Genomic DNA, 25,037 nt, shown 5'->3' on the forward strand with positions numbered 1-25,037 from the left:
ATTAATGTCCACTTATGAGGTTTGGTTTTATTTAAAAAGTGTATAAACATGCATTTTTCTCCTTTTCAATTTTTCTTTCAATGTACTCATTCAAAATGGGTCAAACATATTTTAGTCGGTAGCCAATTTCTGAGAATATACCGTAAAATATTTATTCCAATAAATCTACTGACTGTGAAATGAACATACTCTGAGCACTGCTTTTTAAGCACTTAACGATTTGGCTATACATTTGGTGGCATAAACTTCACTTCTTAATCAAATGAAACACAAAGTTGTATATAAACTGCATTATTTTTTAAAAGTCAAGAATGGAAGTGATGCGGCTCTCTCCTCTAGCATGTACTGTACATGTATCAGAAAGATGAAACAAGATATTGCAATAGAGTGTTTTATTTGGAAGCAGCCCGAGTATGTCCTAATAATAAATTGCCTCTTTAACTATTTGCTGGATACTCTAGAGTTCATTTGGTTTGTTTCCTTGGGGAACATCATATTATATTCTGGCTTAATGAGTTGGAGAGGTTAATTATGGTAATTCAGAAAATGCTCTTTTAAAAAACTGTAATATAAATGCAGCTCTTGTGAAACACCTTCATTTCCTTTTGCTTGTTGTAATTCTCAGATGGGTCAATTACAACGACAGGTAAAGTTAATTCGAAATATAACTTTCCTTTCCTTTTTATTGGTTTAAGCAAGTTTAATACATCTTTGCTACCTGTATATTTTAATGCCTACGCAGTCTTAAGACTTAAACTTCCTTCTTTTGACCCCTGTTTTTGTCAATAGCAAAAACCACCTTTCTGCTTTTTTAATTGACTCAGTCCCTGGTGTTCAAAGAAGACTTTGCCAACACCACTGTTCCTTCGCATCTTCCTATTTCTACACCCCAACCAAAACCATCTAACATGATTCGTTACAACCAGCAATACCCAACCTAGCTTACAGTACAGAAACTCCCTTCACATTCAGTCTTTTTCTTCATGTCACGAGGAGTAGAGATTTGTGCTTATCACCAAAGAAAATTGCAGTGCAAAATTTAAACATAAAAGTTACACAATTAAAAGTTAATATATGGCACCACAGCCTATTAATTCACATATAGTACAACAGACCAATAAGAACAGACAATAATATGAACAGAGCTAAAAAGAGTGAGCTTGCATAGCAATGCACAAAAGAAATTATATACAGAGGAAAATCCTTTTCTTCCTGGAGGGCGAGCTTTGTTTTCTTTCTTTTTATATACTCCTGACAAGAAAGAGTTAAGGTGGGTGGTGTACGTAAGAGAAGAACACAAGTAAAATATCTGTGGGATATGTGTGGCTGTGTGTCTTTACATTGCATTTACAGTTCTTCTAATAGTACATAAATAAAGAAATTGTTCATTGCACTGTTTAGTGTCATCACTTCCATGAGTTCAGACCTGATGGTCCTTCAGAGCAGCTTTGCATGTCTCCCCTCAGTTACTCTGTACAGAGAAAAGAACAAATCAGAGTTAAGTTTGCATTTAATTTACGTATTCTTTTATCCTGACCAGCATAAATGAAAACCAAATCAACAGATAATAAACAAAGATACCGTCATCAAACAGATTCAGTGAGTTTGTGAATTTAAGCAAGTTTACTTGAATGAGATAGGAAGAGGGGAACAAAGAAACACTTGTAGAATTTGGAGATTTAAAATCCAAGTAGAGCTATTTTTGCACTTCGATGTGTCCATAATTATTCTAAAATAAAAGTTAAGGAAAAATCCAGATAAACATGAATTGAATGAACATATCTTAATAATAATTTGATTAGTAATAGACAACAATAATAACTCCTACCAATAAAGAACTTTACAGTTTTGAAAGTACTTTTACTTTTCATTATCTCATGGCATCCCCCAGTCTGCAATGGGAGCATAACAGTAATGCCATTTTTTATGTAAGGAGAAAAGATTAGAGAAGTAGTTTATTTTCTCTTCTCCTATAACCAATAAGCGGTGGAAAAGATTGGAACCCAGTGTTGCTCCTTAGCAGTGTTTTTGGACTGTATTCAAAGAAACAGTTGAAAATATTCAGCAACTATAATTCTGACATTGAACAGCAAAATTGTTAACTTTCCTGATAAAATGAACATGAGTTCCATGCTTTTTACTGTGACATCCTATCTTTTTCTATTATTTCATATTTAGAAAATACATTAGTTATCTAAGTACCAATGCCAATTCTTTATTTAAAAAGAAATTTATTTCTAAGATATGTTATAATAATCAAAATATTACAAATTAAAATCAAAGATCATCTTTTCAAGGTTAATTCCCCAAATTGAAAAATAAGTAATTCCTAAAAAATTTCTTTAAAATTATGGAAGAGTCAATATGCTTCCCTTTCTTTATTGTACTCAGTTAAAATCACATACACACACACACAAACTACCAAGTGGATTGTATTTAATTAACTTGTAAGTATTCAGATTAAGGGCCTAAATTAAAACATTTTTATTGTTATCGTATAAGTCAACTTGAAATAGCAGAAATGTTTATTTAATTGACTAGGATAAATAGCCATGGTCAAAGTTATGACCAAACCTGCTGAAAATCATAACTGCTTTTTTTTTTTTTTTTTGTCAGTAGAACAAATATTCTACTATTCTGAGATTTGTTTATTATGGCGATGTTATTGATGGGGTTCCCAACATGCTACCCCAAAATATGGCGCCTTGATGTATTGCATATCTTAAGCTGAAGGACTCTGAGGAAATAGCACGAGCAGGAAGGTCATTTTGACCTCGCCCCTTCACACCTCTTCCCTGAAACAGGTCCTAAAACTCCCATGTGAAAGCTTCCCTCCCTGTACCAGGAGGCAAGAAGACATTCTCATCAGGAGAGCCTGGGAATTTCGGGCTGAGTCATCTGTATAAACAAACCTGGTGAAACTAACCCTTATCTTGCTAGTTACTTGTTCACCATTTCCTGCCTCTAGCCCAGACCCCTCTGTTTTGTATATTCTTCACAGATTTATTGTTTCTTTGTCTAAAAGGTAGAAAAGCTTCCTCCTCTGGTCGCTTCTTTGGGTCCTCATCCTCTTGTGATGGCTCCCATGTACATGCAAAAATTCAAGAAAATGTATATGTTTCTTTTTCCTGTTAATCTATCTTATCAGTTGAATTTCAGACCTAGCCTAAAAGGGTTGAGGATAACGTTTTCCTCCCCTATATTATTTACCTAATATTCTTTCTGAATCACCGTAGCCTTTTAAATGTCCTAAAGCACTTACATAATTCACCTGTAAACTGTCCTTGACTATTTGAGCCCATATATCCTACGTCAAGAAGGTCACTGGCATTGCGCTGGTGGCCCCCCCTCAACGCCTCGGCTTTCCTAGGTCCAGTGGATCCTTTAGAAGAAGCTGTTCCTGATGAGCTGTGACCTCCTGGGGACGGGAAACTGGGCTTGCTGTAGGGAACCAAGGTCTCCTCTGGGGAAAAGAAACAAAAAGCGAAAAACACACAAAGGGCTAAGTTTAACAGCAACATGTTGGCAAAACAAACTTAACTTTAATATTTAGCTCAAGGTAAACTATTTGACCATTTTGCTCCTTAAGAATGTTAAAAATATGAGGTTTAATAAGTCCCAGATATTAAAGGAATTTCCACATGCAAGCAACATTTCCTACAATAGGAACTGAAACTAGGACTAAATTAGGATTAAATTAAAAGAGACCTTGGGATAAGTATACAATGTTACATAACATTTGCAAAATTTAAATTTATTTTAAAAGAGATCTGCATACAACAAACCATATTGTGTAACAAAGCATTTAGGAGAATAATTTCTGGAGTTCAATGAGGCACCAATTTAATTTTTCTATAAAGATTGAAGAAACATGGTTTTGATTTTCAATTATGGGAACATTTTCTCAATTCAGATAAAGAAATATATAAAAATATATATATATATGTTATTAAAATAAGCTTCTTAAATTTCGGTTATTTCTTGGGCTAGAAATATATAATTTGAAAGGTTGTGTTCTTTTTTAATAGAAAAAAGAAACTCATACATTTTAATATCGAATGTATCAATATTCTTTCTATATACCATCTCGCTACAAATAACTTATGATTTGCATTACTAAATACTTAATACTTTGAAATATTTTTCTTTCTGTCTTCCTTTTTCACCTTTCTTTCCCTGCTTGCCGCTCTTCACTCCTTCCTTCTGGCCCTTTATCCCTCTCCCACACCCCTCCCCTCTCTGTTTTTTATTTTTATTTTTTATTTTTTCTTTCTAGGTAGGTGCCATTACTACTGTGGTTAAATGACTAAAACCATGCTGACTGAATTTCGTATTTCTTTCCTTAGATAATCTTTAATGACAACGATAACATGATTCTTATCTCACAGTCTGAATGATGCAACGTTCTTAAAAAGTTTCACTGAACCTAGATATTAAAATTATTATCTTTTGGCCCTTGTGTAAGTTATATTTTCTGAAACCTTAAGCACCAAGTTGTGACAAAATATAATTACTGAAAATGCATGGGTAGAAGCAACATCTAGAAAATATTCAGTCCAAATGAATAAATGAATGTATAAGGAAACTCTTTGAAATGTATCATGTGTATGTGTGAGGAATGTGTGTATGTATGTGTGTGTGTGTGTGTGTGTGTGTGCGTGTGTGTGTGTGTTAATACTCATTGAATCCTGACATAAGAAGAGATGTTCCAGAAAATGCATTTCTATAACAGGTTTAACACCCTCTCCCCAAAAAACCCCCCAAAAAAATTCCAAACACAAACCATGACTTGTATTTTGTGACATTTCCAGGAAACTTGATTTATAAACAAGAACATTCCCCATTGAATTGCTAACAATCAACTAAATTAAATCAGTTAGAGTAAGTGTTGACCCAGATTAACCTTTTCTAACATGAAGATTCTATAACTGGGCATTTTTTTGTAACTTTGTTATTACAATTAACCCCACTATTTGACTGAAGTGGGTCTTCCTTTCAAAATGACTAGTTACTTTAGTCAAAAGGAACAAACTAGTTGAAGATAGAGTTGAAACTGACACTAAAGATAAAATTTTGTGTCCTTGAAAGTAGTATAAACATTAAAAGCAAAAAAATCAAATTGTCTCCTGAGCACTATACAGATGGCGCTTGTGGGTCTCTGGGCTCAAAGGTCCTCTGCAGAGATTAATGTGAGGAACAATCCCCAGTGGGATGTGCCTGAAGGGACGTGCTGGTGAGCTCCTCTGTGGAATTCAAACTTCAATTAAGGATTCGAGGCAAATGTGTTTCAGATGCCCTTAACAAATGCCATTTCTAAAATACCTGGTAGAAAAAAAGAAAAAAAAAAAAACAAAACGGTAAAAGTCCACACTTTCTTGGGACTGTGCAGAACACACCTGGTCCGACACCTTGTTTGTGTAGGGCTTTCCGTATATCTTCTTGGCGTTCTGTGGAGTTAATCCATTCCTGGGTTTGTCGCTGCCACTCTAGGGACGTTCTAGCTGGACACTCCAGTGAGCTCTTTGTGTCTTCTAAGCTGGATGCCTGTTGTCTCTCCAGAGAGCTCCCTTTTCTCTCTGTTGAGTTTTCCACGTTACCAGCATGCTGGCTCGGGCCTATTTGCTGCCTTAAACCCTGACCTGGAGGGGGGTCTGGTGGTGGTGGAAGATCTAAAAATTGTGAATAATGTTTAGAATTGGACTAAAATTTAATTAAAAATACAGGTTTTAGTTCAAGATGAAGAAGAAAACTCTTGCCCTCCTAAAGGTATTACCCACACAAAAGAAATTTTGGGGACAAAAAGGCCAGTTATTTATATCCAAAATGTATATTACTGATCTCGTTGTTATGTTTTGATCACAGTTTCTTTGAAATAAAATAAACTGATTTTATTCAACCGTTGTATATGAAAGTGTTTTCAATAGCACATTGAGGCTAATATTCAAGGTGTAAAAGGAAGTTGATAGTTTCTCCATATTGAATCCATTGTCTAAATCCACCTCCCCATTGTAGAAATACTATGACACAAAATGACTAGAAATTCTTGCAGCTGTGCTAATAAAAGTCTCTCTGGGAAGAGTAAAAGCTGTCCCGCTAATCTCCATAGGAAATGTTGCCCTCGGGAAATTAAGAACTATATGCTGTATCATATGCAACATATGACTGCCTTTACCCACGTATGTGGCACATTTAGCAACAGTCAAAAGGTTAAGCTAACATTTATGAAATGCAATTAACATTTTGCCTGACAACCAATGCTGGCTGTTCGTTTCATGAGTTAGCTAATGAGTTACAACTAATATATTATAATCTTCCAAAGTATTAATTTTAATAGGTAATAACCAATTTTCACAGTACAGATAGAATATGCTTCATGGTATTAGAGCAGACAATGCATCATGAACATTTGAGATGTAGTGGAATAGATAATTTTTCAGAAAAGCTCTTTAAATATTAGATATGAAAAAACTAAAAGTTCAATGACTCTGGTAATTTTTCATTTTCCTTGTATTAGCTCTTCAGATTGTGATACCTTTATATTTTTAATGTCTTTAACTGAGAAATCATAGTCTCTTTTTTCGTATTTCTTTAGGTGTTATACTAGTTCTCTTATATGATTTATATTACTATATTAGTTCTGAAATTGGTGAATATTTTGAAATCTTCTAGATAGTCTAAACATTCTTTTGGATTATTTTCTTTTATTTTTTACTGGCATGCTATTGACAATGTCTTTGCTTATGCTTAGAGTATCAGTAATTATATTATGTGTTCATAAAGACCAAATATATATAATATACATATTTATTTTATTATAGAGGATATAGTTTATAATTTAAGAAATTATTTCCTATGCCATTTTTTGTAATTGTGCTCATTTCTAATAATATTGCTTGTAAAATTTAAAAGGGAAAGTATAAATTTTTGTACAAAAAGTAGCTTCTTTAAGGAAGGTTAAGTTGCTCCTTTTAAACACTTCAAGACATTTTATACTCTCTTTATGAGTAAAATGATATTGTCCTCCACTGCATGGTCTCCTCAGCATCTGCTCAAGGAGTTCCCACATTGGAGCAGCAATCCTAGTTTTTATATATGGTTTCTTCTTAGATTATGAATTACTAATTAATGAAGGGGACAGGGTTTCTGTCTGGGAGAATCAAGTTGCATTTGGAATCTTTCTTTCAAAATGAAGAACTAATCCAATATTGAGATATCCGTTTGTTGAATAATCCACAAATGAGTTAGGTGTTTCCTTTGTATTCAATACCGATTTCCTTCAGTATATAGTATTACAAATGCAAATTAATTATTTCATTTGAATTATTGGATTTAAGACTGCCAGTAGGAGAGAAATTATTGTAATTTCTTCCAAAATAACATATCTTATCATTGATTTTTATCCTCCATCAAAGCGGCTTAATTTTTAAGATGGCCAAAATGGCATCTGCTCATACATGCTAGCTAAAATTCTGATTACTATTTAATTTAACCTGAAATTATACAGCTACATAATTAAGTAACATCCTTGGAGTTTGTATACCCTAAAAAGAAAGAACATTGCATGTACATTGAAATAAACAAATTGGAAAAAAAAGATGATATCAAGAATGGCTGTGGAAAAAATAAAAGTATGTAATCAAATATGTTTACTTAAATTCAATTTATTATTCATTTCTATGTTGATTCATTTTAAATCAATTCACTAAAGGGTCTCTTACTGACCTACTGAGGATTTGCTATTGTCAGGCACACAGAAGCCCAGTGATATAAATATCTCCAACCTGGATCTCTCTTCCCATGAACTCCAAACTCATATAGCCAAATCCACACTGAATAGTTTGACTTACATGCTTAGAAGGTCTCTCAACTTTCCCATATCAAACCTGAGTTCTAAGTCCTCCTATACAGAATATGCTTCCTCTCTAGTGTTCCTCATCTCAATGAGTAGAAGTTTCTTTCCCTAAGTTTCCCAAAACTTTGGTGCAATCTTTGACTTCCCTGCTTTACAGCCTATACTAATTTCATGAACCAATCCTGTGGGCTCTACCTCCAAACTATCCCCAGAATTCAAACTTTCTCATTGCTGCCACTGATTCTACCTTGGTACGACCCACAGCATCTAGTCCCTGTATGACCCCTACACCCGCCTATGTGGTTTCTGTGATTCCACACAGAAGCACATTCAGTCTACCTTGACATAGCAGCTAGAGTGACTCTTTCATAAAAGCAAAAGTAAGATCACGTCACTCCACTGCCTTAAACATACATGGGTACAAGCATGTGTATGCATGCGTGCACCTCCAGTGGTTTCCTATTCAAAGTAAGAGCTAATGTACTTATGGAAGCTTAGCGATCCTACAAACTCTGGCCCTTGTTTATGTGTCTGACTTCATATTCTATTTTGTTGCCCTCTCTGCTTCAGTCACACTGCTCCTCTTGCTTTTCATCAAATACATTTCAGACTTCCACTTGCTGTTTTCATTTCCTGGAATTACTTTTCCTCAGATATCACCATTGCTCTTTCCCTTATAATCTTCCAGTCTTTTCTCAAATGTCATATTCTTGGTAAGGCCTTCCCTGAGGACTCCATTAAAAAAAAAAAAAAATTCTCCCTCCACCCTTATATTTCTCAACTTTCTTCTGATATTTTTTTTTCTCCATGACACTTACTACCATCTTACATACTTTTAATTTCCACTGATATATTTGTGTTGCTCTTTATCTATCTCCCCTCACTAGAATGTAAGCTCTAGGAGGTCAGGGCATTTTGTCTGTTTGATTCCCATTGACTGTCATTTGGTGCATGACTACTAAGTATTTGAATGAATAGATTAATAAAGACATTTGTGCAATGGTCAAAGGTAGTCTGTGGCAGAGCAGGGAATGAACCCCTTACTGAGTAGGATATTAGGAATGAGGGGAGGACTGGCTGGAATAAGATAATCTAGGGGAAAAAACAGTGATGAATAGAGAACTACTTTCTTTGCCTTCTTTGTTCAGCATTGGTCACTATATTGGCTTTATGGGGTATTCCTTGGCTTATGCAAATAGAATAGAAGATTTGGACTGAGCAATACCTGCTTAGGAGAGACTTTATCCAGGGAAGAAGAGCATTCCTTAACATGTGTGAGTTTTTGCATAGCCTTTGGTGACTGACATTTCCCACCAATCCTAATTCCTCTTATTGGACATAATCAAGGATTACTTTCCCACTCCAATAGTTAATTTGATGCCATGTGACAAAGATCTTGCCAAAGAAATAAGAGAATTGACATGTGTCCCTTGCAGGCCTGACCACAGAACCTCTCAAGTGAATAACCCATGTTCTGTCTTCTCCTCACTCACAAACCATGAAAATCCCATATTGAAAATAATGGTGTCCCAATATTGAAGAAGCATACATCCTTACATTACTACTTAGAGGAGAGCCATCTGACCTTTATAAATCATTGTGTCTATGAGAAACAAACTCTTATGTGCTAAGCCACTGAGGGAGAGAAGTTGTTTGGTATAGCAGCTAGTACTAATTACCCTAATTAATATACTCATAAAACACTATTGTAAAATCTATAATGCACAAGTCTTAGTATAAAATGTCTATACACTAAGTGCTACTAAAGAGCAACTTCCCCAAAAAGAACAGTTTGATTTTATATACAAATATAAACTTGTTACTGATGCATGGAGTCATACCATAGAGACGCTATGACCAATGCGCTTGAGGTAAAATACGAATATCCTTATGGATAATCTGCAGAGCGCTATACACAATAAATGTCTTTGTATTATAACTAAAACGTCTTTGGATCAAACACTTGGGAAGACACGTGAACCAAAATTTCCTTTGCAGTATCACGACTTCTAAAATGTATCCACTCATAACACATAATCCATTACCACTTTTTGGAATGCTGGCAAATCTGAAAAGATAGGAAGCTACTTGTTCTGTAGAAAGCTAAGCAATATAGTGGTCATGCTTTAACCAGGAGGCAGTTTGTTTTAACCAGGCATCCTAAAGAAGTTTGCAAGAAAAGTGTTCCAGGATGAAGACAGCTCTCTATTTGTCGATTTACACATGAAATCTTCCACATATTCTAGATATGATCTTCCAAGAATTCAGAAAAGCCACAGAGAAACATATACTTGGATTTTTTTTTCTCTTTCCATGACATTCATATCAGGAAAATTACACAAATAAGTAATTCTGAGGTTTACAACTAGCATAGCAGTGAGAGTAATCCTTTTTGTTTAGAGGGACTGAGATCAACACTATTGGGGGCTTTAAATACTCAACTCATCTTCAGAACACCTGAGGCAAAAAGGCAGGGGTGAGCGTTTTGCTCACCACAGGAGATCCATCTATAGAAAAATCAAACTCTCAATTGTACCCTTACCCTCATATTCCACAGACACACTTTCCCATGAAAACAAAGTAAGCAGGGAAGGCAAGCAAACCTGAAAGGTTTTAGAACAAGTTATGTTTGGCTTTAAAGTCTTCTTAATGTTCTAAGATGACAAAAGAAAGCATGCAAATGGTTGCCAGACACAGACACCCCTTCCCCCACCAAAAAGTAATAAAGAACAAATACTTGTTTTTCAATTAAGCCTCATTCTGTCCTATAACGATAAGCCTAAGAGACTGAGGTGAGTGCTAAGGACTTCGTCATATAGCTTTTCGAAGCCTCGTGCATATTAGATTCACTCCTGGAGCTTTAAAAAATACCCATACTGCTTTTCAGCTCAAAACAATTAAATCAGAATCTCTGGGATATATTTTAAGAACTCCCCGGATGGTTCTAATGTTCAGCTGAGCTAGAATCATCTTTTTGGTGTGTAGTAGAACTCTGTCCAGGTAAAGTTTGTGTGCTTGTAGGGGAGAGTGCTGAGAAGGGTGAAGAAATTTACCTTTGGGCCCAACATTATACGAGGCATTTTAAACATATTATCTTCCAGATTCATTAGAATAAATCTTCAGGATAAATATTTTAGTCCTATTTTTAAATATATGAAAATTAAGTTGACTATATGGGAAATAGATACTCTCTGTAGAGCTCATGAACTACTCATTATTGAACAAGGACATCTAATAAGATTGTGTCCTGAAACTAGCAGTGTTTAAGCAAATACTCAAAGATGGATGGTATTCATAAATAGATGAAAATAGTTCAGCAAACTATGCACCACTGAACAAATTCAGCCACTCCCTGTCTTGTGAATAAAGTTCTATTGGAAACCATTCACACCCATTCATTTACTTTTTTCATAGCTGCACTGGTGCTACAATGGCAGTGGTAACTAGTATCAGAGGACTGCACAGCCCGCTGAAGCCAAAAATATTTATTATTTAGCTTTTCAGAAAAAGTTTGCTGACCCATTAACTAGATGGTCTGCAACATGCTTTAAGCCCTGGAAGTCTCAAAACTCAAAAATTACTAAATTCCAAATCACTTCACGCTTTTGTTTTTCAAAAGTAAAATAACATCTAAGATAGTTAAATTTAATAGTAGAAATGTTCCAAGAACATGGCAAGTGCACATGCTACCTATATATTTTCTTTCCTAATCTTAAAAGGGAAGAGTCACTAAAAAGCATTAATGGAAAATTCCAGAATGGCAGAAAAACCAGCATTGAAAAGTGGCATGGCATATATTTCTTGGGGCTTGATAGGATGAAAATAATTCCAGATTTTTGTAAAAAAAAAAAAAAAAAGAGGGTGTTTTATTTAAACAAGACCATATTGATAGGTTTTCTGCCTTGTTATAGAATGAGGCAATGCCTAATCTACCACAGCTACTTTAACCTAAATAAATGATTACACATAGCACATCTCTTCAGTGAAGAGACAAGAGAAAAGGGATGACACCTACCATCTGTCATCCCATCCCTTCGATGAGGCAAAGCTGGTTGTTGGTCCATTCGCCCTCCCTTGTGTTTCTTTGTGGGCCTAGGCCTCTGACTTTGACTCAGGGCTGCACTGGTATTACTGTCAGTAGAAAATGGGCTGGTTGGTCGAGGTCTTTGAGAGGAGGTAAAGGCTTTGCCTACAAAGAAAACAAAGGGAATGGGGGTATAGACAATGTTATTATGAGACAATGAATCTGTCTGTTTTGTATTTCTGCTCTAATACTAACCTATAAACCTGCCTAGAGATGCCATTTGAAGATATCAAATACGGGTGCATCTCCCCAGAAAAATATGTCCTGCTACATTTATTTTGTCCAGTTTTTAATAACCAACACCTACCCACTGGCACAACTCAAACACATGAATATAAAACAAATCCACCCACCAAAAACTTGATATTACATCGTTATATTTTTATTTAACCTTGATCATCTTAGTGATACTTTCATAGAAATATACAAATTCACGCAGCTTTTACTTCTTAAAATTAAACAAACTGTTTCTGAAATTGGGTACTGCCTTATTTGTTTAATCAAATATCACCCTTGGAATCCTGCAATCTCTCTTTCAGTACAGAAAAATGCGCTGTAGTAATTGCACTTGAAATTTTACATGAAAGGTCTGCTCAGACACATGCATTAATTTGACCTCGCCACCCATACACACATACGGTGAATTGCACCTCTTTTAGCAGAAACTCAATAACATTAGTGCATAGTATAGGATAGATAGCAGGTTAAAACCCCTTGTATATCCAAAGTGCAATAGGTATTTTCTGATGAATAATATTGTATCTGAGCAGACTCCAAATTCTCATTGAAAAATGAAATGTGCTGTGTTCTTTTGCCTTAGTGTACCTGTGCGGGGACATTTATTCTGGGAAAAGGTTAGCTAATAAATTTTCAATATCTTATAATTTTAATATCATGTTTATTATGGTAAGAGAGGATTGGTTTAAGTGCATGTATATATTCTCTTGTGCATGTTTTCATTTCATACAAAATTATTGTATGTAGTTACATTTTCTTAAGTCAGTGTGACATGATATTGCTTAATGTTTTATTAGCTATTAGAATACATGCAAGGAATGCACTTACTCCTTCTAATTTATTAGTTTCTTTATATCTTCTCACTGCCCTGCTTATAGCTATGCCACAAAAAGCACTCAGGCAACATAAAGTTTCTGACTTAATGCCTTATAAAGCAAGGAAATTCAAATAACCCTTATATTACAACATATTTTAGTTCGGATGCTATATGAAAAATAAACCTCTGCAATGCTTAGGAGATATTTTTTACTTCATTTGAAGATACCTAATGCATCCTCAAAGGTAATATTGATGATATATATTAAAGAAAATTTCCAGGACTCATTTTTATAACCTGAGAGTTTAGTGAAGGGTCAAAATCGTTTTTCTTTACTATCTGAATAGTATTAAGATTTCAAAAATGCATTTAGAATTTCATTTATTTTTTTTTCTTGTGAGGTACTCAGTTTAATTCATATAGTAGAATCTTCTTGTATATTCATTTAAGAAGTACACATAGTCATATAATAACATGCATTATGCCAAAGTTATTTTGTTTCAGTAAAACAAATGATCACAAATTACTGATCTATTATTAGAGTGAGTTCCATATTTATTTTTTCAAGGAATGATTAGATAGATGAAAAATTACATAATAGGCCTTTTATATTATTCCTTATTATTCTCAACAACCAAAATTAGATTATGCTAAAGAGCAGCACACACGTAGTCATCTTTTTTTTTTCAACTTGCAAATGCAGTGGGTGTATCTTTTATAGCATCCTTTAACAAATAATAAATTATTGGATTAAAACCTTAACAGCCAAACAATTAATAATACTATCAGCCATTTGAACTGTTAGACTGACAGTGTTAGACCCATTCACCCCATGCTGAGAAAGCCTTCCCAGAAAATGCATTTGCAGAAAGAAATGGGGCAAAGGAAAGTAATGGAGATAAAAGCTGAATAATTTTAATCACTGGGCACATTATTGATTATGTGAGAATTTTGCAAAGTGTGAGTTATTGAAAATTTAATGGCAATCTTCGTTGCAGCTTTGCTGTAATATAAAAAGGAAGCATATTCCAATTAATCAGCAGAACCATGAAGGCAAAAGGAAATAAAGGATAGAAAATGGTGAGTAGGAGCCTATTGTTATCTCGACAAATCTAGCATCACAGGAGAGTTCTGGTAATTGAGCATCCAAATTGTGTTCATGCATACTAAAGAAATCCCTTCGATCAGACTCACTGAGGAGAAAGAACAGGAGAAAAATAGCTCAGTGTCCAAAGGACCAGATTCTCTCATGCAAAGAGTGTTGACTCAGAGTCTACCAACCTGTTCTTGTAAGGCTGGTTCCATCCAGCCTAAAACCAGCTTTATCTGCTGCTGCCACCAGTGCTTGTGCAAAGCTGCCGCTGGCAAAGATGGAGCCATCTGAGGAGCTACCTACACTAGATCTATGACTAGAAAAGTTACGATCCTCATCAGATGCAGAGCCCCATCCATTTACCATTGAACCTAAAAACAAATGTAGTTGTCTAGTGAGTTGTATATATTGGAGAGCTCATCTGTTTGCACACACTCTACTAATGAACAAGTAGGCTGCCTCCGCTCCTCAGTCTTCCTCATGGTAAACCTGGTTTCAGCATGACTTCTTTCCCATATGCAAGCATCAGCCATGTTTTAAACCTCCATATTGCTGAAGAATGAAGCTCATTTAAAATCTGTATCTGTTTGCAAGACGTGAACAAAACATATTCTGTATGGTTTCATTCTTACATTGTTAAAATTATTACAGGATCATTTTCCAAAAGAGAATTGCTAAGTACAAGTCCTACAATTCAGAAAAAAACACTTTTAACGAACTGAATTATAGTGTATTTAAGGTAAACTTATCAAGAACTCAGTTGAAGAAATAGTGCGAATATATTTTGAATTTAATGCAGACTCTAATGATAATCTACATGAAATCTACACTTGGACACTGTAAAGGGATAGAATTATTTCAAGATTTTAAAATAAAAATTTAATTACTCAGGAAGTAACAGTAAACATAAACAAAAAAAGTATAAATAATATCACAACAAATAGACTTAGAATATGAGAAAAATGTATCTTTGAAAAATTCTCTTAATTTCAAAGCTCAGTATGCTTTCATTGCTTTTTAATTAAGAATGCCCATTTTCTCTTTACTACTAATCTTTATTTTAGAAAACTAGTATGAAGAATATCACTGGTGTTAATAGAAATTTCTCTTCATTTTAGAAAACCAGTATGAACAATATCACTGGTGTTAATAGGAATTTCTCTGCAAAATGCAACATAGCAATAGAGGAAAAGAATTCATCTTTATGTGTAAAGAGCTGCAAAATATGAAGATACGGATAAATAACTTTCATTTTTATATTTCATCAAGTCATTTACAATTTTATACATTTTATTAGACCAAGCACACTGAGACCTTAATCTACACATAATACAATTAATATTACAATATTTAAGTTGATGTACCATTAATTTGTAACACAGTGAAGTACCAAATGTTGCTTATTCTAAATATTTTAAAAAGAGACACAAAGTATATATGAAAAGCTAATATTTCTAAATAAACCAAACACATATTTACATAAAAGAGATTACAGTCGAGAGCCATAGATTTTTCTGCTTTTCTCCAATACTTAAGAGACAAAAGTAAAGTTAGAGGAGTGTTGCCACGCTGAAGAATTTCTACTTTTAGTCAGGGTGCCAGGATACAATAACACGGGTTCATGCACTTTCAATACAGAAAACAGAAACCCAAGAGGTTAGGAGGATCTAAGAACTTAAAAGGGTGTTAAGTGTAGCAGAGAAAGATAGAGTTTTGATTCTATTTGCCAAAAGCACAGAGATACACGTTTTACTTTCAAAACAAATTCCCTTGACACAGGCCACTGAAAGGAAGCCAAGATAACACCAGCAACTGAGCCTCCTCTGAGAGAACCATTTCTGAGTTAATAATCACAAGTCAAGGACCAACAGCCCAAAATGAAAGGAGAAATGATGCAATAGGCTTTGCAATATAATGTTACAGTAGATAAGAAAAAAATCAAAATGATTCAGTCAGCAATCACAAAAGAATATGAAACCCTAGAACTGAGGACAGTTTTGAAACATGTGACAGCTCAGTCCCAGTCCCTCCTATGTACTGTTTTCTGTATTTCTGAATGTCTGCTGAACATCTGCGAATACATCTGTGTCAGCTATTTGAAACTCATGCTCCAAACAAGCGTCTCCTTTTCTACATCTCCAGTTTCATGCCTAAGCACTTCCTGATTCCCTTCTAGTCTCTCCCGGCTTTCTCATTATCATCTGAATTAATTTTCTGAAACACTGGTCACATAATATTGTTCCTCTATTTGAAGCCTTACCTAGTTTACCAAGGCCACATGCAAACACCAAATGAGGTATTTGAGATCCTCCGATATCTAGCCCAATCTACCTTTGCAGCCCATTTACTCTTATAGACGGTGCAGTCCCGTTGCCTCACCTACATAACATTACTCACACACCACTGGATTGTTACTAATTCTATTAACCACTACCGAACTTTGAAGTCCAAATCAATATCTTTCCTTTAATAACCCTGATTTCACCTCACCTTCAACTCTGTTTAAGGTGAATCAATCTATCTCCTGTTTTTCAAACACTTTGCATATAGTAGCATATCAGATCTCTGCAAACTACGGCTTGTTGCATATATGTTTCCTCTTCAAGACAGAAAACCTCTGGACTAACTCATTCATTTTCATATTTCTTGAACAAGAACATTGCACAGTAGAAATTTCAATAAACATTGGGCGTATCACATTAAATGTCTTCATTATTCACTGTAAATTCTATTCCAAGTGTAATTTCCTAGCAATGACCTTATTTTAGTTACAGAATGTGCTCATGAGAACTCCTAGAAAATTTATTAAATAAAAAGTATATTTTACATATAAAATTGTTACAATGTTAGTCAACTCTTGATTATGTGGATGGAGAAAGCAGTAATGTAATTACCCCCAAAAAGAAACAACCACAAAAATAATTTAGATAATACCTTGGCTATGCTTTGATAGCGTAATATTGATATTTATCAATATCTTACTCAAATTTAGACAATGACGCTATATTAAGTGCTATATTATTTTTTCTCTGACTTTCTCATCCACACTCACCCATCTTAATGTACTAAACTCTCTCCTCCCTTTTAAAAAAATTCTTTCTCCACTATAACCAAAAAATAGTTGAGTCTGTTTTGCTTTTTGTTTTGTTTTGTTTTGTTTATTCAAGTTGGCTTGCTGTGTGGTTCTATCCTGAGGATCCAGCATTTTGACAAATTTAGTCTCTGAACCTATTAAAACTTAGGAAAACTCCTACACAATAGCAGTGTCACTAAAGAAATGCCATCGTGTAAGATCTCTTAACAGAGAGTGAGCTTGACTTTTTTCAAAAACACCCTGTTCACCTCCTTGTGATAGTGAGTCCTTCGTATGAAGATTTCCATGTACAAATTTGCCAACACTTAAAATCAACTACTTTCTTGCCTTGTGTCTTTGCTCTGAATTTATCTGTTAACGCTCCTTACCAGGTGCTCAGAAATTCCAGTTATTCAGGAAGCTTTCCCCGATGTTTTTCTTTCCCTTCCTGGGAAAGAAAGTAGCATGGAAGACATGGTTTCAAGTGAGTGCTTGCCAATACAGACAGCACACCAGCTAGTCTTTATTATTATTATTAAATTAATTGGGGTGACATTGGTTAATCAAATTGTATGTTTCAAGTGTACAGTTCTATAACACATTATCTATATACAGCTATTCTTTCTTTCCCACTCTTCTGTAAGAGCAAAGAAACTAAGTAAGACGACTTCAGAGTTGAATTGATGTGTGCTGTGAAGATGTGGCCATGGTGAGTAACAGGAAACCTCACCGCCCCAAGCTACAGAGGGGCAAGTGCCCTCAGATTACTGTAGTTGAGTTCCCTTCAAAATGGAAGGCAAGAAGGAAACAAATAAAAAGAAAGGAGTACATTTTCTTTCCCTCTTAGTCCCTTTTTCTTTGTCTTCAACAGGCCCTCCAGTATGGTACATAGATTGGGTCAATTTGTGGGGAAGATTTTTAAAGAAAACCGGCAATATACCATTAATAAAAAAAGTACGAAGCACATATTAAATTTCCTCCATGTTGTAAAATTGTTAAAATTTATTTAACATTTACTGATTCCACCTCTCTGTGGCTACCATTCTTTCTCATTCTTTAGATTTAAACATCAAGAATCATCTGGAGATTTATGTAAACTAATACATACACATACACACACACACACACACACACACACACACACACGGAAGACGATGATTGGAAGAAAACAACATTGATTCATGAATTAGAAAGTAAGCATTTTTGTGTGATAATTGCTTTGGTTTTCTAAATGTAAATATAAACATGAAAATTGAACACTAGGTAAAGCGGCTCATGTAGAGACTGCTTACAAATTACAAGCAATCCATACCAAATTGACATGATATAGCCCCAAACATAATCAATACCAATTTAAACATTTAATGAAAAATAAATTTATGTCACATAACCAAATTTATTTGTGTTTACAGTTTCAATCTTTCCAAATTCCTCAGGTTTAAAATTGCTAAAAGGCAAAAAAATAAATAAATAAATAAATAAAAATCTGAAATTTATTCAAGCTGCTAAAGAACTGCATATAGCACATTAAGTTGTTGCTCAAATGTTACTGAGCAGTAAAATACCATGATGAAGTGGCAGCTTGCTGTGTCTCTATTACATCTTCAGCACTAAAATTAATTTATGATCAGTCATCAATTCATTTACATGTCATTTTATGCTAAATCCTTCCTTGCTGATAAATGCTTATCCTTAGATCCATTAAGCTAAAGTCTGTGCTTTACAATATGACCCTGCTAATTGTTGCATTACCATTTTTATGAGATACAAAAACTGGCTGTCCCCCATTTTTTTTCAGCCAATATTTAATCCAGAAACTCTCCTTATTAAGTGCAATCTGTCTAACTGTCTGTTAAATACAATCTTCAGCTATAAGTGTCTTTGGGCAAATCAATCCAAATGTTGACCTCTGCCCAGGTGTAGAAAACCATGTCTAATCTTTAGAAGACCTTCTTTCACTCAAACATTGAATATGCAACAATTTCATATACATACCTCAGAGAGAAAGATATGCGTAATATATATGGAAATCAAAATAAGGAATTAAAAAGTATCTTCCTTGGGAGATTTACACCTGTAACCTTGTTCCACTAAGATAAAAATTGAATATGTGACATTCTGCTTTTATCCGTTACATTTTGAAATTAATATTTAATTTATTTTATGATACATAAAAGCTGTTGAGGTAGCCTAAGAAAATGACAATTATTTTGAGGATATCTCTAAAATTTCCCTAATATTAAAATATTTTCCATGAGTTTTTGCAACAAAAGTAACATGTCAGGTCACACTTTTAACTGGCCAATTTTCTAAAAGCTGTGTGGTCGAGTAAGATGGTGAAGCTGCCAGGTTTTACTATTTTCAAAATGATCTGATTTGGGAGTTCCAGTAAAAACCTCCAAAGACATAAAATACAGAAAATATGGAGGCACAATTTCCTTTCAGCTGCGGTATTTATTTGAGGTCCGGCAGTCAAGGAAACTGTTTTTTCCATTTTACTTCATAACACTCACTCTCAGGCTTACTTTTTGTGATCACTGAGGCGGGTCAGATCTTGGCTCCACGTTTAGAACATTTTCCTCCTGCTTTCTCTTCCATTGCCTTCTGTTTCTTTTTTCCTGTGGTGAAGTCATTAAATTCAGGAAACACTTACACTTGACTCCCACCATGAAAGTTATAGAAAGCAGTGTTGAAGGCTTCCCCATCCTGTTACCCAAAAATGTGGGTTTGGCGGTTAGGAAGAAATATTACAAGCATGTTCCTGAAGAGTGAAACAATCCCGTATGTTTACTTTCTAGCCAAAAACAGAGTGTGAGGTGCTGTGATCAAAACATTTTTATACATTATCGCAACCAAATATGTTTAAATAAGTATAAATTAAAATAAAAATTATAAAACTGAGATTTCCTACAGAAAGCGCTGACAGAGTTGAATTTTGTCACTATAAGTGACTATAGACCGAACTATGAGAAAAGTAAATAACAAAAGTTACATCTAAAAATTAGTATTTTTGATCTTGATTAAGTATATGGGGGTAAGGACTAATGTTTTCAGAGATAAAATTATATGTTGCATTTTTATAAATACATACTTAATTCATACGTGGAGAGAGAGAGAGAGAGATTTACATGTTAAGTAATAGATCAGGAAGTAATTTTCGTCTAAAATATGCTATACCCAGAGATTAGAAAAAAAGTTGGGCATTTCCAGAACAGGGATTATGATAATTTATCTTTAGAGTAAGATTGATTGATTTTGAACATTCTTGTGTCATCTATCAGGTGTGTGATCACCTTGAAAAGAGCTTCAAATCCCTCTGTGACTCAATTCTTTATCTATACAAAGGAGAATAAAAATAGGGTTGTGATGATTAAATGAGTTAATATAAGTTAAAACCTTAGAACAGGGATCAGCAAACTTTTTTGATAAAGTACCAGCTACAAAATAGTTTAGGCCTAGCCTTCTCTGTCATATATTCTGTTTAGTTTCTGTTTGTTTGTTTTCTTAGAACCCTTTGAACATGTAAGAAACATTCTGAGCTCACCAAGCCATAGAAAAAACAAAACAGACCACCTCTTATAAGAGTGTCTTTCACTTACGAAGGGTTATCTATGTGCAAGTTATTATTATTATTGTTATTATTATTATTATTATTATTATTATTATTATTAAATCTAAATTCCTAGGCAACTGGTTGAAAGAACGAGGCATTCCATAAACGTGTGTTGTGGGAATACATAAATAATATAACAGATTTGCTAATACATTCTCCATTACTGAATTTTATGGACTGAATGTTGGTATCCCATTAAAATCTATATGTTCAAGCCCAAACCCCTAATGTTATGATATTTGGAGGTGAGTCTTCTGGAAGTAATTAGGTTTAGATGATGTCATGGCTGTCGGGTCACCGTGATGAGATTGGTGACCTTATAGAAAGAGACCAGAGAGTGTGTTTGTGTGAGAAGATAGTGGTCTGCAAGCCGGGAAGAGAGTTCTCACCAGGAGTCCAATCTTCCAGCAGGTCGATCTCAGACTCCTCAGCCTCCAGAAATATGATAAATAAATGGCTGTTGCTTAAGCCTCCCAGTCTACGGTATTTTGTTATGGAAGCCCAATCAGACAAAGGCACTGAGTTTATGAGACATGGAACTACAGATATTTTCTTCTCTGCTTGGCCTTTTCCATCCATAAATCATTGTCAAAATTTAAGAAGTCTCTCAGTAGTTCCTTAGTTGTTATGAAAACATTTGGAATTAATATACTTATTTCTTACAAATATGGGCTCTATACTTTGTTAACTACTAATATTCTGTAATGTCGCAGCTGTTGGAATATAGAATATGCAAGTAAAATCCTAAATAATTTTATATACAGGCTTACTAGCCCATCTCTATCTTATAATTGGAGTATCATTCTCGTTGGCTTTAGAGTTTCAGGGAATGGAACACTACTGTTAGTTCTATTTAATAAAAGTGGTCATTAGTTTCATGAATGAAAATCTCTATCAGAGAATTCAGGTGAAAGTAATGGCTAATTTGCTCACACCACACACAAAACTCCAAGTAATTTAGGGTAAGATCAGAATCCTCTCTGTGGGCACTTTAGTGGTTACCAGAGGGTAGGGGGGTCGGCAGTGGTAGAAGAGGGTAAAGGGGGATCAAATATATGGTGATGGAAGGAGAACTGCCTCTGGGTGGTGAGCACACAATGTGATATATAGATGATGTATTACAGAATTGTACACATAAAACCTATATAATTGTACTAACCAATGTCACCCCAATAAATTTAATTAAGAAACATTGAAAAAAATAGAAATAGTGTGTTTTATTGCCCACCTCATTTAGCACCATTACACTGGCCTTAAGTGTCTGAAATAAACGTAAACACATTAGAATGAGGTTAGCATGTTGTCGTTTATAAAATTTGGTCCTTACATACCTTTACCGCAGGGCCATCCCCATGTGCATGCATGTGCGTGCACATACACACACACTCTAGTACACTCAGCCCTCTTTACATACAAACACACCTACATAAACTCATACACACACTCTTTACATATAATCACAAAACCTACCTATACTGTTACACATGTGTCTCTACACACGCACAATCTACACATGCATACTATTTTGGACCAAATATATTTACTTTTATTTTTAGTTTATATTATGCTTGTACCCTAGAAAGCAAATTAAATCTTTGATTATACCTTCCCCACAAAGTTACTGTAGAGCCAAAAAATAAATAAGTAAAGTAAAGGGAAAAAAGAGAGTTTCCTATTCAGCTACTTTTGTGTACAGTGCAATTTATTTTTCTAAAGAGATGTATTATTCCTAGAACAAATTCATCATGGAATACATACCTAAATGCCCTGACATTTTTATATATGGCAGTAATTAAGCAGTAGGAAAGTAGACTGTTTTCAAGTAGGAATAATAGACTGTTTTCTTAGCAATAAGAGCTTCATTTGGAATGAACAGTATACCAGTTACAAGGAGGAATGCAAATTGTTTTTAACCGCAGTCACATTAGACAGTTGAACATATTACTAACAGGTGAGCATGTAACACTGAAAATGGCATCCTCCTGATTTGTAGATATATTTATCATCTTTGACATTATAATATTTAATAAAATAACTACCTAGGCTACAGCTGACTTTTTAAATTATTGTAATTCTCTACTGCATTCCTAATGGAACAGAGTTCAGTATCATTAGTGAGATATGCAAAAATATGCAAAATTTTACCCTGAAGGAGATTATGCTAGAAATTCAGGCAAAGGGGCTTAACATGATAGTGCACTAATAAGTTAGCTCTCTGCATTCCAAGATTTCAACTTTTGCTCTGCCACATTTAGTTGGATCTGGATTTCAAATCACAGCGGTGTACCTGCAGTCTATCTGCAGTTCTTAAATCTTAATTAGCTTGGCAAGCCGACGGCCCCCAGGTAAGAATAAAAACTGAAAAGAGGGCACATGCATCACACATTGTGTAATTCAGGAAGGACTGCAGCGGGGAAATATAGGTACTAATAATGCTTCTCTATCACTGTCATAAAGAAGTTTCCATCAGTGTTTTTTGAATTCTAACACAGTGCAAAATCTGTACAAGTTTGGAAGCTGATGGTATAAAACTTAATGAAATGGGACTGCGGTAAAATGCCTCCTAGGATGAAAGATATCATCAAAGTAAATATAGAAACAGGTACTCTTTTGAGAAGACCCAATGACATGCAAAGGCAAGACTTAACATTTTTAGTAGTTACCTCTCTATAGTCATCTAAGAAGCATTTGTATGTGTGTGTGTGTGTGTGTGTGTGTGTGTGTGTGTGTGTGTGTGTGCCAAAGAACGGATACCGACTTGAATAGAAAGACTGAAATTTTACTTTTCTTCATATTCATTGTGTATACATTAGCATTTAAAGTTTTTCAACAAAATTTGATAGTTTTGAATCCTTGGAAATAGGTTGCAGTCCTGGGATCAGCCTAGGTCAGTACTAATTGCAGCCTTTCACTTGGTAAACAAGGAAAGAGGAAGCTACAGGAGGAAACAAAATACCTACATTTCTTGGGAGAGAAGCAATTACTGGATCCAACAATATGAGATTCATAAATGTGTGGTTTATCTCACTATAGATTTTCTCCACTCTAACAATAACACCTTATGCAACCTTAGAGAAACTTATTCTGAAGACTTGCTTATTTTCATCAATGAATGACCATATAGAGTGAAATATCAACAAGCATATTAAGGTTGTACTCACTTAGTATGTTGCTCCTGTTATACCAACTATATGATTTCTAAAAGTCAAGGTTTTTATATAATCGACTTGGTTTCCCCATAGAGTGAACTTCTCATGAAAGCCCTGGGTATAATTGAGTTTTCTTTCATGTCTTTAAAGCTTTTTAAAATTCATGGATTTTCTTATCATTTTTGCAGCAAAGCAAAAGAATTTCCAAATCCTTTTTGAATTTTGTGTTTAATATTAACCTATTTAAAATGGTACAGAAATAGATGGAGTGGAATAACTCTTACATAAGACACTCTTTGATTTCTGATGCATTTTAATGTCGCAAATAGGTCAGTTATTCTTACTAAATTAGTTCCGTTACCTGTCACCGAGCTGTCTAGATTGTCCATACTGGATCCGGGCGTCTGCTCTAGCGCTCTCAGGGGCCTGGGGATTTCTAAAGCCTCCTCCTCCTCATCGGCGTCGTCATCTGGAACATCTGTTTCCAAATCAGAAATCAAGGCTCCGGACATGTAACCTAATGGTGGAACTGGGGGCTGTGGAGGTTGATTATTGCTTTGAATGTGCCTAGAATTTAAACGGGGGGAAAAAATGAATTTGTCAAAATTCCACCAAATTGTAATTAGAGTGAAACAACGTGCTCTGGTAACTAATTTTGTCTTCTTGTTTCCCATGAACCGATTTGGGAGCTCACAGTCCTTTCTCAGAGTTCAGCAGAGGCAATGGGCTATGCCTACATGACTTGCCAAAACAACAACAACAATATAGACCATCACACTCTTCTGGTATTTTTGGGATGAATCACAGGGAACAAAAAACACAGCCCGGCATTTTTTGTGTATGTAAATAAATCTTCCAAAGAAGAAGAGGGATATTTGTCACACATAACTGTTTAAAGCTGATTGGTTTTTGCCTAATTATAATTTTGTTCCCAGTTTAGCATCATTCCACTCAGCCTGTGTAACCCTGTGTGACCTGCTGGCATGAAGAAAAGTGTCATTTGAAAGCCTAATACCAATCTTCCCTGCCCCAACCAGGAGTACATTCCTTGCCTTACAAGGCTTCCGTCCTGTACCCCAGGAACCAGGCGGGCCATTGTTTCTACTTTAACCCCCTTTG

At 34.8% G+C, this 25,037-nt stretch overlaps 1 protein-coding gene across 22 annotated transcripts in view; it reads right to left on the reverse strand.

Moving 5' to 3' along the window:
- Window positions 1-377: 377 nt before the first annotated feature.
- ROBO2 (roundabout guidance receptor 2) overlaps window positions 378-25,037 on the reverse strand; it is a 1,652,913-nt gene continuing 1,628,253 nt past the window's right edge. For 6 of the 22 annotated variants that reach the window (XM_088794266.1, XM_074333417.2, XM_074333448.2 and 3 more), the window contains 6 exons: window positions 24,280-24,485; window positions 14,272-14,454; window positions 11,868-12,041; window positions 5,397-5,669; window positions 3,263-3,463; window positions 1,332-1,471 (listed from right to left, as the gene is read on the reverse strand). In XM_088794266.1, coding sequence (XP_088650392.1) covers window positions 1,470-1,471; window positions 3,263-3,463; window positions 5,397-5,669; window positions 11,868-12,041; window positions 14,272-14,454; window positions 24,280-24,485 — 1,039 coding nt within the window. In that variant the 3' untranslated portion in view covers window positions 1,332-1,469. Of the gene's footprint in view, window positions 1,472-3,262; window positions 3,464-5,396; window positions 5,670-11,867; window positions 12,042-14,271; window positions 14,455-24,279; window positions 24,486-25,037 lie in introns of all 22 variants that reach the window. The other 16 variants (XM_019742003.3, XM_088794268.1, XM_088794270.1 and 13 more) reach the window with 6 other exon arrangements.

The sequence above is a fragment of the Rhinolophus sinicus genome, chromosome 17 (genome assembly GCF_057876585.1).
Source record: "Rhinolophus sinicus isolate RSI-liver-muscle chromosome 17, RSI-T2T, whole genome shotgun sequence".
Lineage (NCBI taxonomy): Eukaryota > Metazoa > Chordata > Mammalia > Chiroptera > Rhinolophidae > Rhinolophus > Rhinolophus sinicus.